This window comes from Anarhichas minor, unplaced genomic scaffold (genome assembly GCF_050575085.1).
Source record: "Anarhichas minor isolate MPS153535 unplaced genomic scaffold, ASM5057508v1 ptg000055l, whole genome shotgun sequence".
Taxonomy (NCBI): Eukaryota; Metazoa; Chordata; class Actinopteri; order Perciformes; family Anarhichadidae; genus Anarhichas; species Anarhichas minor.
Window position 1 is genome coordinate 5,144,345 of NW_027466501.1, and position 19,578 is coordinate 5,163,922.

General features: G+C 42.5%; 1 protein-coding gene across 3 annotated transcripts; it reads left to right on the forward strand.

The window, feature by feature from the left end:
• Positions 1 to 1,976: 1,976 nt before the first annotated feature.
• Positions 1,977 to 12,949, forward strand: irak3 (interleukin-1 receptor-associated kinase 3). 3 transcript variants are annotated; one of them, XM_076076285.1, is made up of 14 exons: positions 1,977 to 2,360; positions 2,828 to 3,013; positions 5,617 to 5,684; positions 5,782 to 5,830; positions 6,335 to 6,486; positions 6,697 to 6,761; positions 6,848 to 6,962; positions 7,848 to 7,966; positions 8,884 to 9,082; positions 10,028 to 10,090; positions 10,239 to 10,406; positions 11,108 to 11,450; positions 11,767 to 11,903; positions 12,691 to 12,949. In XM_076076285.1, the coding sequence occupies exons 1-14, from the start codon at positions 2,258 to 2,260 to the stop codon at positions 12,730 to 12,732; spliced, it is 1,809 nt and encodes a 602-aa protein (XP_075932400.1). In that variant the 5' UTR covers positions 1,977 to 2,257; the 3' UTR covers positions 12,733 to 12,949. The 3 variants fall into 3 exon arrangements, with proteins under 3 accessions (XP_075932400.1, XP_075932402.1, XP_075932401.1); XM_076076287.1 differs by lacking the exon at positions 2,828 to 3,013; XM_076076286.1 differs by lacking the exon at positions 11,767 to 11,903 and having other exon boundaries at positions 1,980 to 2,360.
• Positions 12,950 to 19,578: the final 6,629 nt, after the last annotated feature.

A 19,578-nucleotide genomic window follows, 5' to 3' on the forward strand; every position in this document is an offset into this window, starting at 1 on the left:
CTTCTTTGTACAGGTTATTGAGTTAATATGCAAAATACATTTCAGAGCAGAATCTCAAAACGTCCGCATGTTGAAAGGAAAGAGGAAGTAGTCGTTCTACTGTTCGTCTCCTTCCTACGTCACACTTTCACTGAAGGTGATGGAGGACAAATCCACAGTCCTATAATCCAAAGTTCATCTAGTTAAAAGAAGAACTCGGTCTCTTGTACAAAAACCTTTGTTTCCTCTTACTACCCCTCCACTGCAACTCACCGAGGAAACGCTTTCCGGGGAAGCTCACACTTTAAGACTCTTACATTGAAAGAGGCCCACTTCCTTTGATGAACAAGCCTCATCCTGGCTTCAAATAGGGGAGAGCGGGGCCTCTTGGGATGGGTATGGTTAGGATTTTATCTAAACTAGTACTCTTATCTATGCTATTATCAGTTCTTTTTGATTATATTGTGAGGAAAAAAGACAATTAAGAAAATATTGGCATTGCTTTATTATTCTTGTATGTAAACAAATAGTCTTTCTTGAGCAGCAATACAAACTTCCAAAATCTTCAGAAAACATTCACAGCTAAACGATTGGCTAAACAAGTGATTATCTTTCATTTATTAACTCATTCTTATGATCAAACTCTGTATGGCATCGCTAACGATTTGGCGTCCGGGCTGGTGTGCTCCCACCGCAAGATGGTCTCTTTGTTGGATTTTTACTTCTCATTTTAAAATAGTTATACATCCAGTCCAGAATGTGCATCTGTGACAAGTCGCCCCATCAGCAGGTAAGTTGTTACACTATATGGTTCCACAATAAAGAACTTCAAAGTAAAGGCTTTCCACACTAATGCAGTTAAAAATGGCTTCGTTTAGATCCATGTATCCATCACCAGGGCTGGCTTGACAAAAACAGCAACAACCCATGTAAGTAAATGAGTGAACACATAAGAGATGGTCTCCTGGGTGCAAGACATTTATAATTATAACAAGTGCAAATGAATAATAAATTACAAAAATACAAGTAATTGCCGCCATGGTAGACAAAACATGATTCAGGGAGACGAGAGAAGACATGACAAAGTGCCCTCTGGGTACTCTTCCAGTAGGGGTGCAACGGATCATAAAACTCACGGCTCGGATGGAATCAGCAAAATAGGGAAAAGGTCGCAAACATAACTTTTAGAGGTCCCCTGATCACGCTATTCTGCTGCTGATACCAGACTATTATTTTTCACTGACGCTCCAAAAGTCCCTTCCACCACTCTGAAGGCAGTGTGAACCATAAAACACTCTACATTTTTTGTAATTTCTCTTTGTTAAAATCATCGATAGTGTGTATTTGAATAAAACACACAATTCAAATGATTATAATAATAAAATATTGTATTTTTATGGATAAAATAAAATCTTGTAATTAGCAGTATTAATGATATAAAGATTAAAGCTAGTGTTGGTGAAACAGCTCATAATCCACTCTCCAATCTATTTTATATTGCTCTGAATACATCGCCTTCACAGCTACCTTTATTCAGATGTGTCGCCAAAACTACATTTTACAAGATTACATGTAAACACATCATGTGATGATAACGTTTTAATTTACTCTCGACCAATACAATTTGTTACTGAACAGAGCCTAAAGGCATCATAATGTGGTTAGCTGTTAGCCCCGGTTGCTGCTGCTCATTTCAACACAGAGTTGTTAACAATGTAGCGATCAGGGATCGGGGACTAAAAAACAGGATCTGTGATTCTTACGCATCACAGATCAATACGCTCCGTTCCACCACTATCCTCCAGGAGAGAAAACACGATGCTGTGCCCTCTAGGGCGCCATTAATGGAGATAATATGACATAGTGCTCTTTGGTTGGCTTTTCAATAGGAAGACATGATGCAGTGTTGTCTGCTGCTGGTACCCTTTTATTGTAGTGCCCCTGCCCTCAAACAGCTCGAGTCCGCCACTGGCCGCAGCTCCGCGCGTCATCCTCGCTGTAGAGGATATTTGACGCGACTTCAGGGGATATTTATTTGTAAGTCGGGTCTCTTCTGTAATGGAGTAGTCTCGTGTAGTTCTACCTGTTTCCACAAACAGTCATACAAAGTCATGGGGTAAAGTATGAGTCCGTCTGTTGACTCACTGAACAATGACTTCGTCAGTAGCACGCACGGGCGCGGGTGATTTCCGTATTTGAGACACTCGACTACTGACGTTACTACCGCTCCGCTGACGGCTCCGCTGACGGCGCAGCGGATCGACGGGCTCTCGTTCAGATGGACCCGTCCACGTTCCTTTACGATGTCCCCCCGTTGGTCGCCGAGAGACTGTGTAACATCCTGGACAGTGGAGATGACAGGCTCGGCTGGCGCGCACTGGGTGAGGAAGAGTTGTTGTCTTTCTGGTGTGAGATCTGGGTTGAGTTTACTGGAGATACGGGTCTACCGCAGCCTCATAACACACTGACTCTCAAACGATGCTGTGATAACAGGAAACTGTCTGTCTGTTCATATCCTTTGAAATAATAAGGAACTACAATAACCGATCTTTAAATATTAGAATATGGCCTGTTATTGATACACAGGTAATTACAGTAATCAATTCTAAGTTTGGATTTACCAAGTCAAGTGAAACTGCCATACAAATGCCGTTAAGGCTTCTGTATGTTGCATATAGCATGCTCACTTCATTGATTGGTTAAAAGACTTGAGCAACTTCAAGTCATCCATATGGACGAGTTGCTGTGTGATATGCGGGTAGAGGAAAGGCTTGGATGAACCCGCGTTCTTATTCTTTATTTGCATACACTGACACTCTCCGTGTCCATCTTCTGTCTCGGCCTCCAGCTGTCCGAGTCGTCCCCAGCATGTTAGAGGTTCGCAAGTTGGAGCGCGTGGAGGCAGCCGGCCAGAGTCCCACTTGGGAGCTGCTGTGGTCCTGGGCTCAGGAGAATCCAAGGGTGCAGGACCTGCTGAAGGTGCTGCAGGACATGGGCCACCACAGGGCCCTGCAGCTCCTCCAGGGTCAGTCAGGTCAGTTACAAACAAATCAACCAGCATTTCCTCATGTATCTGCAGAGCACATTCAAAAGATCTTGATAACTCAAGTGTTGAGTTATTGATCCAGTAAACTCAGTTGATGCATAACTTCCTGCACGCTGTGTATGCTATTTAAAGCTCCAGGTTGAGTGGATTCAAGGAGTATCGGTAGGGCTGGGCGGTATACCGGTTCAACCGGTGTTGCAGTTTTAATTTCCCGTATGATATGAATTTTTCAATATACCGTCATACCGGTGCACAGCCGAAACAACTTCTGTCGCTCTTCAACAGGCAGCAACATATATTGTTCGCCGCTGAGGGCGCTGCGGTCGGAGCTAGTTATCTTAGCTGTATTGAGAGGGACCCCTAGTCATGGTTATAACTTTATAACAACAATTAATAACCCACAACTAACGCTCTTTAACAGTGAAAAACACCACGACACAACAGTTTGTGACACATAAACCATTTGTAACACTAATAATTGTACATTTATAAAATTTCACCGCCGAACTGCATGCTGGGTACAGCTCGCTAACAACAGTCTGCAAACAGCTGGGAGAGGCTCTGTCGCTCTAGTAACGTTACATCATAGAGCAGAAAAGAGCGATGCAGGATGAACAAAGACTGAACAACAAGAGGTATTTTGGTCAGACACATATGCAACGCTGATTACCGTAATATGTGTGGTATTTGTTATAAATGTACATTGGTACGAGGATGACAAGAAGCTGTACTTGGAGGGGTTTAGGACCCAGGGGACTGTAGGTGAAGGAAACAGGAAGTGACGGAACAGAAGACACACCACACAAACAGCTGTTCACCGCTCGCTGGCCGGTTCTTTTAATTAATTAATGCTTTAATGCTTTAATTAATGCTTTAATGCGAAAAAAAATACTGTGATGTACCGTGAAACCGCCAGAATCTTACAAAATACAGTGATATGCATTTTTGGTCATACCGCCCAGCCCTAAGAGCGGAGTCTTTAAAAATGTCAATATGTAAATTGTGTAAAAAACGTAATGAGAACTGTGGGCGACTCAGTGGTAGAGCAGCGTCGTCCTTCAATCAGAGGATCGGCGGTTTGATCCCGGCTCCACTAGTCAGACAAGACACTTAAGCCAAATTGCTCCCGTAGCTGTGCCTACGGTGTGTGAATGTTAGCAGCCTATTTGGTCTGACAACACACAATTTCACAGCTGATCACACTGACTACATTATATGTACAGAACAAGATTCTGTCTTATCAGTCAGTCCAGGAGCCACGTCTTCTGGCCCAAAAAAACAATCATATTTTTTGAACTGACACTGTAATGTGTTGTCTATTATGTGCAATAGCATAACCCTAACCCAAGTCTACAAGGTACAATCTGTACAGCATACGACCCCCTCTGTCCGTAGACCCTCGATTCATTCATCGGATAAAAACTCCTCTTTAACCGGGAAGAAACATCGTGGAGAGCAGCTGTTTCCTCTCCCAGGAAGGACAGACATGCAGTAGATGTTGTTCCACTAATGTAAAATCACAGTATGGACAGTCAGGATGCAAGAATTCTAGTTATATTGTAAACATGAAGAAAATTGGGTCTATAAGGATGTCAAACAGGATCCAGAGGTCCTCCTCTCCACTATGGGACCTGGAGAGAGGACTGGCTAAAGGAACATGCTCAAGCACGCATTCACACAGATAGGAGACGACTGGGAGGCTCATGTCCTTGTGGGACACAAACAAACGGAGTGTTGGAGAGACGCAATGGTTTCCACAACGTTTACAGTATTCTCGTCGGCAGAACAAACACGGACTATAAGTACGAGGATTAATGATGCGCCAAGACTGAGACAGACTAACTGAAAGTTGAAGGGGTAGTTTGGATGTCTTAAAGTTCTCCAGACTGTGGGCGAACTATCCCTGTTAAGGTGTTTTAGGTTTGGAGGTTTAGACGGTCTGATGTCAGCATGGAGGTAATTCCAGAGGAAGGGGGTATGATGGGGAAAGGCCCTGTGGCTTCTTGTTAACTCCAGCACAGACTGGAGCCCCGTATTCTTAGAGCGGAGAGTCCTGATTGGAGTATAAGGCGTAAGGCGACCAGCCGTGTCTATCTAGAATTTTGAAGGTCATCAGAAACACCTTAAAGTTTGATCTTTTATGGATATGGAGCCATGAAGGAAAGCTACAGCTGGTGTAATGTGGTCAAATAGTCTAGTTTTAGGTAAGAATCTAGCTGCAGCGTTCTAAACCTTTTGAAGACTTTTGAGCATGCGCCTGGACAACAAAACGTTACAACGATCAAGTCTGGATGATACAAAGGTGTGAATTAGGATCTCTGCACCGGCCACAGACGGAGAACGCCTGCTTGTGATCAAATGTAGCACCAAGATTCTGGGCTGTCTGCATCTACATTTTATCTTAATTTAATTCAAAGCCGAATATTTGCGGCAAATATTGTGGTTTAATACGCTTGAAATATTGTTAATGCAAGCAAGATTGTAGATGGTTGGTGGAGCGATAGAGAAAGTTACATCACAAAGGGGAAATGTAAAGCCCGTTTTTGGTTCCTCTTTGTGGCTCATGTTTCTATGTGTCTGTCTATTTACAGAGTCGCCTGTGCCTCCCAGCAGTCAACACGCAGAGCCCAGAGGACAGATGTCAGCAGATGAAGAGAAGGTAGAATGACTTGTTCTATTGACAGGAGGCAGCCTGCATGACTGGTGTGCAGCAACAAGAGTAAATGACCATCCTGTCCTCTGTTTTCTCCGATAAGGGATCCTTCCAAAGAGAGGAGAGCTCTGCAAGTCAAGCATTATGCCCCGGTAAGTAAAGTGAACATTCAAATATAATTCATTTAACGGCCCTGTATTGTATAAAGTGTTTTTAGTTAAAGCAGGTTTAGTTGCTGTATACTGTAAAAGTATCAGAAATACACACCGCCCGTATTCAGACACTGTGCCTTTAAACGAGACGTAGGGGTGGTTGTGAGGTTGTGACATCACGATACAGTCTGCGTTAGAAGTGCTACTAAAATCCGTGTTGACGCTCATAGTGAGTCCTCAAGCTGCAGTGACGTGGGGGCTTAAAGAGACAGGCACTAAAACGGAGCGTTTCAGACACACAGTATGAGTGTTTTTTAACAATAAAGCATGTAAACATGTTCTAGTAAAAACCCAAAATACAAGTACGAACCTGAAAATCAGCATATGTCTCCTTTTAAATCATTCAAGTCATACATTGATTGTGTTGAATTTTGACTTGCCATGTGTGAATTAGCATAAATAAAGCAATTGTAGGGTTCATGCTGCTCCGTCTCTGTGTTCCAGTGACCAGTCAGCCACCTGCAATCACTTTCCAAGACGTCATCGATGGAACCAGGGGTTTTCATCATGACATGAGAATTGCAGAGGGACACTTCTCTGACGTCTTCAGAGCGCAGATGGGAAGTAAAAAGGTGGCGGTGAAGCTTTTTAAACAGGTGATTTTTGATTCTGACGCTCTTAACGGTCTGACAGTTTGGGAAATATGCTAATACAAATATCAAAAATTCAAATTAAAGGGATGGTTTGGATGTGAGGTTGTATGAGGTACTTCTCCACAGTCAGTGGATCACCTGCAGTAGATGGAGTTTGGAGGCAGCGGTAGACTGTGAAATAAAATGACTGTTTCCTTATCCATCTTTTTCCAGACAAATATGGCGTCATGGAAGAAGCTGTGGGACGCCTTCAGCAGAGAAATGGAAATTCATCATTTGTACGTGTCAACACTCGCTCTCATAACACCTTTCTATATGTATGTGATGGAGTGTGCTCAATATCAAACGGGGTGATGTGTTCCAGGTACCGACATCCAAACATCTTAGACCTGTTGTGCTATTTCTCTGATGAGGGCCGCTACTGTCTGGTCTATCCTTACCTCCCCAACGGGTCGCTCTTCCACAGACTACACCATCAGGTAGTTCTATCAACACGTTGCTCAACGTGAGGTCGGTCTGTGTGTGTCACTTGTTTTCCAAGCCAGAGAAAGGTAGTTGCTCAGTAACACTTTCAATTTCAGAAAACAGGAAGTGAACTAGTGGGATACAACTTCTGCTTTTGCAGGAGTTAACAAAGGCTTTTGTTTTGAAAGAATATATAATTGAAACTTAAGAACATGAATATAACAATTTTGCAATGAGAAAAAAGTAGCAAAGTGTACTTTCTATGTCCTTGAACAACATTTGAGTTTGCTTCTTTTACTATGATATTTTAAATTAAAAGTAAAATAGTGAAACTGTGTGTATATATTTATATATATATTTATATATATATATAAATTGACTTAATTTGGTTACCTAAATAATCTTGCAATCTTTTTTTACTGATATAGGCAAATGTTAATTTCTCAGATTGCACAAAAAGTCTATATCTTTTCTGTATCAGTTTTCCTAAAGTTAGATATGAATAAATACCTTGCTTACCGGCATCGCAATATATCCCATGTAATGGCCAGATTGTGGCTAATACACAGCCCAATGTGATTTAAGATGCAATCTGCAATGTGACCGAGGCAGAGTCTGTACTTTGTAAGTAGGAACATGTTATGTCATGTAAACACACAATTATTGGAGAAGCGTGTAGTTATTCCAGTCACAAACCGGTATTTACTACGTTTGTGTGCTGTAAACATACCTACATGTGATTCAACATTTTTACTGCCGTTGCCAGGTAGTGTTGGTTAAATGTTAAATGTTTTGCTGTTGGGGGTTTAATTACCACGTTTCACTAAATGCCTTGAATGGTAAACGATCTTGCATATTCTTTTGTGTCATATTTCAAATGTTGTGTTGTCACTGTACAGGACGGAGAGCCCCCTCTCTCCTGGCAGCAGCGCCTCGCCATCATTAAGGGAACTGCAAAGGCCTTGCATCACCTCCACACAGCTCAGACCAGCCCGGTGATCTGTGGCAACATCTCCAGGTACGAGATGAAGAACTACAGCCTGTCTGTTGTGTCTCTGAAGAGGACGTTGTCACTGTGGCGTTCAACACTTCACAGAACGAACACTCTCTTCAAGGGAAATATCAAATATCATATCCGGCTAAGACTGGAAAGATCAGAAAGATCCATGTTGGAAGGAAAGTTGTAGAGATTGACTGCAATATATTACACCAAGAGAGGTGATTACGTAATTGTTAACAAGGCAATCATGTATACCTGCCAGCAATGCAACTACATGCAGAAGAGAACTATTACATAGATAGATGTTACTTTATTAATCAAGGGGACAGCAGCATTTATAGATGCAGGTAAAGCAGAAATAACATATAGTAGAGTAGAACATATGAAATATAAAGATGCACAATATATACAATATAATAGAATAATATTAAATGAACTAACTAAACAATAGTGCAAAGATTTATCCAAACAAACAAACAACAGTGTATCAGTGTTCTAGTCATGTCAATGATTTGGCCAGAGGTGATTTATTGTAAAGTGTTATAGCAGAGGGCAGGAATGTTCTCCTGTATCTGTCCTTGTGACAGCGGAGCTGGATCAGTCTGTTGGAGAAAGTGCTCCACTGTCCCTGCAGGAGGTGGTGGAGAGGGTGGTCTGGGTTATCCAATATGGATAATAGTTTCAACGTCTGCAGATGGCATGACACAGAGTTGTACTGGAAGTCAGTGGTGTACAAGGTGAACAGGAAGGGAGACAGAACAGTTAAACGATTGGGTGCGGCCTGAGCAAGGGTGCCTGAAGTAGCCCCCCCCCCCCCACCCAAGCTAATGCTATACGTAGGGATTATAGAATAATACCGTACACGCCTGCAGCGTGGTGGAGCTCCACTGTCTGCTGCCTTTCATCTGTCTTGTGTCTCTGCCGTCTCTGCACAGTGCTAACATACTCCTGGACGACGCCCTGCAGCCCAAGCTGTCCAACTTTGGGTTGGCTCGTCGCCGTCCTCATTCAGCCAATCAGAACTGCATGGTCACTCTGGACACGCGGTCCCACAGCAACCTGGGATACCTCTCTGAGGAGTACATCCGAGACGGCAAGCTGTGCGTCAGCCTGGATGTTTACAGCTTCGGAATGGTGATTGTAACAAGATCATGAGCTTCGCTGCACTTTCTTCATCACGTGTTCATCGGGTCGTTGCATAGAAACTCTCCATTACAAGTTTTAGTACAACAATCAACATTTTACTTCAGTAAAAGAGTTATCCGAAAAAAAGCACATCAAGTATCAAAAGTGCACATTAGGCAGAATGGTCCCCTGTTATATCATTATGTATACGATTCCACTTGATTACCATCACAGATACATTACATTACATTAAGCTTGTTTGAACAACTTCAGTAGTATTATATTATCATTATATTATGTATTACATCTTTTATAATTATAAATACAAACTCTTATTTTGAAAACAAATTAGTAACCATAGCATCAAATACATCTAGTGGAGTAAAAAGTATAACATTCTCTCTAGTGTCCACCAGGGGGCGACTCCTCTGGTTGTATAGAAGTCTATGAGAAAATGACTCTACTTCTCTCTTGATTTATTACCTCAGTAAACATTGTAAACATGAGTTTATGGTCTCAATCTCTAGTTTCAAGTCTTCTTCAATACAGCATGATGTTCATTTAGTACATTATGGTCCATTTAGAGTCAAACAGACCATAAAGCAGGGGATGCTTTAGGGCGGGGCTACTGTGATTGACAGGACTCTACAGCTAACAGAGACGTATACGGAGTCTCTACCTCACTTCTCCACATTCCAAATATGGTCACTTCTGTTCACTGGTTGTAAAAAAACAAGATGGCTTCGGCCAAATTGCCGAACTCAAGGCTTCAAAACCGCAGTCCACAAACCAACAGGTGCGTCACGTTCAGTTCTTATATACAGTCTACGACATCTACAAATCAGTAATATTGTATTTAGGACGAAGCACACAGTAAATCTTACTGTAATGAAGGATATGATCTCTGATGGAAACATTATTTCTTGCCATTGATTACAGTCTGTTTGCTCTCAGGTTGTAATGGAAACAGTAACAGGACGGAAGGTCACAGAGGACGTAGTGAAACAAACCCCCCTGGTGAGTCGACTCTAAAGCTGGAATAGTAAGGTCATTGGTTAGGGTGGGCTATGTAACCTTCAGATAAAGGCTTCATAATCCATTGTGCTGTCTTACAACAGCAGTCATGTATGATCACAGTAAGTGTAAGCACTGTCTGCTCTGTCAGAGAGACCTGCTTGTAACCGAGGTGGAGGACAGCGGCGGTGTGGACTCTTGTCTGCGGTTCTTGGATGAGGCGGCCGGCCGGTGGCCGACGGCCGTGGCCCTCGACCTTCTGCGTCTGGCCTTGGACTGCGCCGCTAGCCGCCACCGCAGCAGACCAAGCATGGAGAATGTGAGCAATACCAGTTCATTCTTGACCTTTAGGCACCGCAAAATATCCTCCGCTCAAAGGCCCACATGCTGAGTTCTATGATGCTTCTTGTAGTTTTCTTTCATGCTGCTATAATCACTTTTGTTATGACTGCTTATTAAGGCCGTTGTAGGTAAATACAAAATAAAAATGACAGAACTGTGGAGTGGGGTAGTATTCAGAGAAAAAAAGTGAAATGTCCAAGCGTAAAGTCGTACATTTAGGAGAAAAAACTACAAGAAGTAACTTTGAATATAACATCAGAAATTTGCAAGAAAAAAAAACGTGCGAACTGCGATAACTCCAGACGCTGTGTGTACCTGGGAGGCACATAAACATGTTCTCTTCTGTGTTCTTACATGGACATAATGCTCACACTTTGTCCTCATGTTTGTTTTATTTTGCCGTTTTATTTTATCAGATAAATCCTAAAGATTTCCTATTGGTCCTGAAAGATACATATACTCATTTATTATTTTTGATATTTTGCACAATAAAGCAACATGCGTACTTGATCTTGTTTTATAAAAATGTACAACTTGCATCTCTCTTTTTCTCTTAATATTACGCCCCTCCCCCGGTTCTGTCATTTTTCTTTTGTTTTCCCGACAAAGGTCCTAATACGCCGTCATATTTAAGTGACTGTGGATAAGATAACTCCTATAAATCTCAACTGTCTTCAGGTACTTCTTGCATTGAGCAAGCTGCTTCCTCCACCTAGCTGCCCCCCCGCCGACCAACCCCGCAGCCTGGACGACAGAGACCCTTCTGATGCCGAGCCGAGCCCCCCACCCTCCATTCCCGTAGAGCACGACGAGCAGCGCAGCCCCCCCGCTTCTCCGATGCAGGCGGGGGCGCGTGAATGCAGCCAGTCGGAGGTGACTTATCTGAGTGACTTTGGGGGGGCGGTGGACCTGTACAGCAGCTGGCCCGTGCAGTGCAGCTGCCTTGCTGAGACCGGCAGTCTAACCTGCGAGGACTGCAGGGCCAACGGCTTCACCAGCGACAGCACAGACGGCCCTCAGAGTGAGTCTACACGTAGCGGTGCTATCGCTCGGGTTTATTCTTCACAGGTGCTGGGAACGAAAAGCAGCGTGTTTGGGTTATCAGCATATATGAAAAACTAAATTATTGACATCAATAGAATTAATAATGCACCACCCTGCAAACAGGGGGGGGCGAGAGCACAGCTCAGACAACGTATGATGTCGCGAGACTCTAAAATGGCGAATATAAAGGTCGTTATCTACTCGTGTCTGAAGCAGTTAGCTCACCCCGGAGCTACATTAGCTTAAAGCTATATGTGTGTGTGTGTGTGTGTGTGTGTGTGTGTGTGTGTTAGTAAAAGAAGAGAGAAAGCAAACAAACAGAATAGGATCCTCCCCCCATGGTGGAGTACGGAAGATTGTTCTCTCAGCTACAGAAACACGACTGACGATCTTTGATTGGCCCAGCTGTTGCAGCAGTATGAAATACACGGTAACTTCTACACAACATTAACGATCTTGTTCATTAATCTCAGCGGTTATTGAGCGCACACACCACGTTATAAGATGATACATTAACTTCAGCAACACAAACAAGATAGGAAACACAATGACTAACTAGCCCAGACACCTTGAGTACGCCTTACTGTGAGATGATTTCTCAACCAATCGGTCGGTCCCTCACTCGGCTCCAAGCGTTGCTCAACGAATTCTCTCTGCAGCAGAGAATCTCTTCGGCTCATTAAGGGAATTCTCCGTCCTTGTAACCGGCATGAATCGACTTGATTAGAAAGAGAATCCGTCCTTCTCTTTCTCTGAAGAATCTGTATTCTTCACTTCTGCAGGCAAATTGTCCACTTCTCCCTTTCTCAGTCTCTCTTCGTCCAGCGAATGTAAAGCAGTTGACCTAGGGTCTCGTCTAAAAACAGCAACGTTGTGTTCGTGCTTCCTTAGTCCGTCCAGGGTCTGAGGGATAAGCCCTGTTTCAGTGTGCTCGGGAGCTTTGTAGTTTGGTGGCTGAGCTCCAGGGGTCTGTGGTCCTTGACCAATGGGAGGCCAGCGTTACATTTGGGTGAAGATTTCACAGGTGAGTGTGAAATCCTTTCTGGTGGGGGTTTGGATGCTACCTACCCAAATCAGGCTGAGCCTTGCCTGCAAAATGGTCAGGCCCAGTGTCTTTGTCTCAGAGCACATGGAGAAGCACATGGGCCCAACACAGGTGTACTCTGCGTGTGTTAGCCTACTAGAAGTAATCAATTGCTGTGTTTTGTGTGTTTCAGCTGAATCTCTTGTGGTGGACAATCCAGCCAAGGAGAGACTGAGGAACAAACTGAGTCTTTACGACAGAGGGCTGATTCACACGCAGGAGCTCTTCTCTGAGATGAGCCTACAGTCCACAGCAGACCACGATTAGACTGCTTCATAAAGCTACGGTGATCTAAAGTCATATTGATTTCATTCAGACCAATATTTAATATTTAAAAAAAGAAACAAAACTTTTAGAAAGATGCTGAATAAAAGATCATGATTGAGAATGAATCATTGTAAAGATGTTGAGGGGTCCAAACTGAATGTGTTCTTAGTCTCTGTGGAAGATATCTGACGCTGGTTTCGGTTTGTGGGCCTAGAGTAGAATGAGCTGGTATCACGCGGTAACGCTGTGTGGTCAGTGATGAAGTTGCCAGTTTGTGTGGAAAAAAGGTGAAAAATGCCTGAGTTTGATGGCTTCACTCCGGTAACGTTACCAATCCCAAGTGTCAGCGACCGGCCTGGCCTCACTGACACTGGCTGCACAATACCTTATTATTTACAACTCACGTTATCACATATTAACTATGACTTATCTTAATTGTCCAAACAATAAATTAGATATATTTAAACAAAACAACTTCCAACAGCCATATTCCTGAACTAAAGTAAATGAATGCTTAATCCCTGAGGAGCTACGTTAGCGTTAGTCACACAACATACGGTCACCAAACGTAATAACACCCTCAGTGTCAGTGGAGATGCCCATCAGAGGGCATTCAGAAGTGGGCGGTGGACTGAAAGGTAAGTAGGAATAAATGATGCCGTACAGAGCGCTGCAGGGATGACGTGTTGGCATCGCACTGGCTCCCTTGACAAAATGCCAATGGGACTTTTCCACTGGAGTTTGGAGTATTGCAGAACATAAGATCTGTGACAAGCACAAGTTTATGATACTTAATGCTATTGAGCCCCGTGACACTACTCCTTCTCGAGCCCATTTCTCCAGACCATAATTCCTGCTTTGTAAAAGAAAACAAAAGCTCAAACAGAGAATCAAATGTCCGAAGCACCTGCTGCTGCTCTGACAGCAGACGGCCGGACGTCACGGACGACACAAAGCTAGCTGACTGTACTACACGTTACCTCACTAGAGAGGGAGGAGCTATGTTCTTCAGACACGCCCCCTTGAGAGTCTCACTAGTCTCACCTTTTTTGCTGTCTTGAAAATGTACTGAACCGTGGCACCACTGTATTGTATTGAACCGTTACACCCTACTGAGCGCTGCTCAGTCTGCAAGTTAAACTATAAGAGTGCACGTGCACCAATTTATTTTTAAGAGCACAATCCGATTCATGCACAAGATGATTTAAGCATAAACTCAAACAGAGCAGATCTAAATGAGAGTAAAATGAAGTTAAAAATAGTTACCGGCTATATATAGTGGCTAGCATAACACATCTGAATCTCTGTGGTCATTCAGCGGTCAAGTTGCATTGTGGGTAATGTAGGAGCCAGGTTTTAAAGACGAAGAATGAAGTTAAGAATGAAAAAGGCGTCTCTAGTTCTGCTACATCTATTGTGATTCTTTTTGTTAAACTGTCCATTGGGAGTCTTACAATGTTGGGGAATTGCAATGCTCAATAGGCTAATTTACAGGATCAAAGAAATTGAAAAAGAAAGGGAAATTTAATTGTTGGAATGCTGTTATAAATTTCCCTTTCTATTTATTTTTTTTCCCTAACTATTGCTATCCTATTCTTTATTCAACTATTTCTTCCGTACGTTTTTTGGACCTCTTCTACTTCTGCATTTTTTAAGCTACAGAAACCGTTAAACGGTCAAAGGAGGACGGCGCTGACTGCGTGTGGGCAGTAAACAGACTAACCTTGAGATAGAATTTCGAGATATCAAACAGTCTTTTGCCGCAGGCCTCAAAGCACTCATGCTCGGCAGTGATCCCGTGGTGTTTGAGCGCTTTAGCCACTACCTCCTGCACAGGGTAGGGAATTTACATATTTTTTGGGGGGCAATTTTTGCCCCCACTGACTGAAATCCAGGGCATTTTCAAAAATTGGGAGCACTTTTTGAAACTTGTGAAATAACATTTAACCTTATATAAATATACTTATTTAGGCTTACAATATATGAGCAATTGTCATCAAATGGCAATAATAAGACTATTAGGCAGTAGTATACAGATTCAAAGTGTTTTCTTCGATTTTTTGAACAAAAAACAAACAGATCAAATAAATCTGACGGGACTGGAGTTTTACAAAGGCCTGGTCCCGGTCCAAGGACCGCTGATTGTCCAGGCAGAACCTAAATGAACAAATACATTTTTATGAATATTAAAATAAGAAGGAACAGAGACTGATGTGGCTTGCTACTGTCTGAGTGTCTGTTGATCATAATACATTTTTCATAGCTGCGTTGTACTATAAAATACCAGTTACTGTAGCTGAACAGTCGCTGCATAGTTTCTAGAAACGTACTCTATGAGTCTATGCCATGGTAGTGGCACACTGAGGCTGTGTTGAAGGGCATCTGGCTAACTCTCCTGGGAGAAAGGTCTGGTGACAACTGAAACACGTTATTACTGGAGAGAGAGACAATGAGGGAGAAAGAGAGAGTATGGGTGGGGGACAAAAACATAAAACGTTTATTAAAGAAAACGTTTTTCCCTTCATTGAATCACAAATACACATTTTGCTGATTAAAACACACAGTTAGGACTAACTGATGACTGCTGTGCTCCTCTTTTAACCCAATTCAATAATATTTGTTTGTAGCAGGCTTATGATCGTAATCAAATAACACTTTAAATATTCAGTTATTTGATATTTTGTTGGTAGAAATGTATGAGAAAAAATTCTGACATCAGGTATTACTTTTATTGTCCTTGCCCCGAATCTTTATCATTAAAATCTTACTGGAAAAATATATTTTACCACTTTGATTGTCTCACGGATGTCAAGGTCAGCACAGTCCTTAATATCTATTATGGCTTCTTCTGGGGATCCACCAAAGAGCACATGCAGGATAGCTGGGCTGAGTCCTCCAAGGCATGGCCCACTATGGAGGAATGAACGACCAATCATTGGGCCGGCAACAACAAAGAAGTCACTCTCCAAAAGGTACCGCCAAGTGGAGGGAATCAGATGATCTTGTTCCCCCTCAGAAAGAAGAGTTCCTCCTGGTACTTCAATTAAAAGAGAAAAGTGAAAGAACATCGATAGTGTAGAATGTAAAGGACGTATATATTCAAACTTTCTTACAGAATTAGTGAGGAAATATCAATCAGCCACTGAATACTTTAGGTGATCCTGTAGAAGCCTACAGGGCCACAGCAGCTGCGTCACATTGGTTTGTTTTTTAAGGTTTTAGGTATTCTCTGGGTAAGTAGAGACTGATCTGTGGTCAGCCTGGAACTGGTGCAAACCAAACACAGAGCCCGATAGCTGACAACCAGCCAGCAGCCAAAGTGAATATTCACTTACCAAAATTCATCTCAAAACCATACTGAGGTTTGGACGTGATGCTTGCAAAGAAATGGCGAGTCACGCCATCACCAATTGCTGGATCTCCTGAAAAAGCAAAATACACAGAACAGACATCAGTTAAATGAATATATGATCATTTTTTATCTTTAGTTTTGTGTGTGTAACCAATTTACCCTCGAGTGTGGATGTCAAGGGGCAAGCCCACTCAACATTAGCCCTCATAAAAAGAAAGGCCTGCCCTCTGCACTGTCTCCAAGATCCATGGTAAGATAGAATGACTTTCCTGTTGCATGCTGGCTTAAAATGTCTTCTTTGAGTCTCTTTGCTGCCTCACTGGGATTTGAAAGAATTTTCCAATCTAAAAATAGTTTTTAAATTATTCCAATTAATACTGGATGAATTGATATGTAGAGAGCAACAATTTATTGCAATAAATGATGTAATGTTTAAATGATGTAACACACCTGGGAAGCCTCTCTCCTCAGTGGGATCTAGGTCTATCTCAGGAGCAGCAACATGTCCCTGAGAGGTGGCACGCAGTAGTTTGTGTTGCTGGCCCTTGTTGTCTCACTTCCCTGTAGTCTTGTCAACATGCTCACAAATCTACCTTCACTTCGGGAGGCACTTTCTGTGGTCACCACAATTTCTACCTCACCACTGCTCTGTGATGGTCTTGGGTAAAGAGAAGCACGTTTTGTTATTGGGGCCAGTATATTTTATATTACATTACACATTCACAAAAACACTGCAACTAGAAAAGAATGGTCATATAAATAGAATATAATAAATCCATTCAAATTCAACTTTCCCTCAAGACCAATATTCAGGATCATACAGGATCCTCCACATTCAACATGCTTTACATCTTTTGGCAGACTCCAGAGCCTAATGCTTAATGTCTGAAATGTGACGTTTTAGTTGTGTAGAGCGATACCTCACGCGTTCATCACAGTGAGCCTTGATTCTTGTCAAAGGGAACTCCTCTCCTCACGTCACACATTTCTGAGGTGGTCCAACTAGCTCATTACTGCATTCTGGTTGACATGCCTGTAAACAAGATCATTTTAAAATGTAACACAAGCTATACTTACGTAAATGTTCATACTCTTGCCATTTTCATATGGGAACACCAATTTAAAAGTGAGGATCTTACAGGCTCCAGATTCAGGTTTCGTTGGAGTGGTCGGATGACAATTGTAGCGTGACCAATCTGTGTTTGTGGATCTTTCAAATGTCTCACATGGTAACCCTCATTGGGACATGGTATGATGATCAGTTGGCGACCGTGTTGTTCCAAAGATTTTGAGCAACTCAAATCCTCCCCCTCGTCTGAGTTTTGGATATGCCTCTAAAATAAATTCTCTAAAGTCATCTGGATCTGTATGACTACCTGAAAATAGAAGATAATAATACAAACAACCGATCTAACTTGAAATATAATAACGTTTAATGTTTTTGAAAGGTAACTTGATTCAAGAAAAATACGTCTGTCCATCATGATGCCTGACTTACCTTGGAATGTAAGACGTGTTTCCCCTCGTCCTGCAGCAGCAAGTCTGTCTCTGGCGTATCGGTTTGTCCTCAATACAACAGAAAGAGTGAGTGTACGAATGAAGCTGTGCAGGCGCAGCAACAGTTCGCCTCCTTCTCCCTCCAATATATGGACCAAACAGTCTTGAAACCTCGCCTAGAATCAAGTGAAGAGGATAAGCTATAATCAGTACAAGAGAATAAGGACGCTGCAGAAGAAACATGTTGGCTAACGATATCATCGCACAATTTACAGGAATGTGATCTGACGCACAGCATGAATAAATAAATCACTCATCACCGGCGACAGTAATTTAGTCTACACAAGGGATTTAGCATGGAAAAGTGTTCCCTGCAGAAACCTAGCGTCCACTGGGTGCCTGGGTGTTACGTTATGTGGCGGCCGCGGAGGTGAACTTGGCGCATTTGCGGTCCTCGGTGCTGCACAAAAAATAACAAAGTAGTGAACGCCACATGGCTGCCTAGTTCAGTTTAATAGAGTATATTGGCACTTTGACCAACAGTATTTAGCTAAACAACTGCTGTTGTTATGCTGCTTATACGTTTAAACAGAAGAAACTCACAGTTCTCAAGCTGGTCAGCCACATCCCGCAGCAGGTCTGCCAGCGGCCGCCCGGTCGAAGCCATGAGTGCCGCTAGCTAGTTATTTGAAGTCGTCCACAGAGATGATTTGCTAGGAATCGGTTGCTTCTGTCTTGCTCCCCTACTCGACCAATCCTGCTTAAGAATGAGGTTCGGACCGCCTATCTCATTAACCTCTATAGCCCTAGCCCTATTTGTAGGCCTCTGCTCAAAAATTGCATACCCATACTAAAGAGAGTCTATTTCTGCAACTACAAGGTCTATTTTAATAATTTAAAATTGTATAATACAGGTAACACTTGTGAGATGTGCTGATATGTGTAAATATTGTGTATATGTTACTGGTTAATAACATATACACATATGGCACAGCTCAAATTGAAAAGTTCCAGGTTCACCTGAAAAAAAGCACTTTTATTGAACATTTTTTTTTTAATAATGCTGATTGAACCCTAAAATCACTCCACAGTCATAGCACAACAGGTATCTGGTCTGTCCAAGCTAATTTTACTTAGCAGGCCAGCATAAATGAGGTCTGAGTACAGAATTTCTAGCCAAATTTTCATTTTTGGAACCAGATTCTGCGCTGCTCTATTCTAATTTTATATACTATATAACTACATATTAACTATATATCCACTTGCTTTATCACTAAGAGTGTTCAATACATCATAATAAAGCAGTTTGCAATAATTTTCAGCCATGTTCAGTTATTTCCAGATGTCATATGTGTCATCCATGAAAAAAACCTGCTCTGACTCAGTGTGTATGTGGGATTTGTAAGGCCTGTGATTGGCGGATTTAGTTATATGACACGTTTTAGGTCCGGAATAGTCCATTGAAAGCCGTCAGGGGTGTTATTTGGAATGCTGAGGGACATTAGTCAGTATAAATCTTGATAAGGTGGGCTCGACCCCCATGCGAAAAATAGGTTGGTCCAGGCGAAGAATGCGGGCCATTTTCGCATGCCAGGTCACAGCACCTTCATTTCAATGCCGGCAGACAGAGCAGGAAATGCACTACAGCGCTGCAGCAACTTTCAATGGATTAACTGTTTTTTTCCGGACGAAAATCGCCAAAAGGTATGTAGATTTTCAGTTTTATTTCTCGAGAGCAGTGTGCGGTTTCTTGGGGTTTCTCCTGTGACCTTTGAATGTTTTGTTGGAGGTCTATTTGGACACGCTGGGTCGATGCCGCATCGAGCCCTCGTGCGAATTCATGTATCGTTCGGCCATTTTCGCTGCCGGCTTTGTGATGAAAGATGAATTTCTGCTGCATAGTTG

Bases quoted from the DNA above. Each gene is read 5' to 3' on its own strand.
- irak3 (XM_076076285.1), top strand. From the start codon at position 2,258: ATGGACCCGTCCACGTTCCTTTACGATGTCCCCCCGTTGGTCGCCGAG. The intron at 5,685-5,781 runs GTAGAATGACTT...TTCTCCGATAAG, and splicing joins TGTCAGCAGATGAAGAGAAG to GGATCCTTCCAAAGAGAGGA. The intron at 11,904-12,690 runs GTAACTTCTACA...TGTGTGTTTCAG, and splicing joins GCAGCAGTATGAAATACACG to CTGAATCTCTTGTGGTGGAC.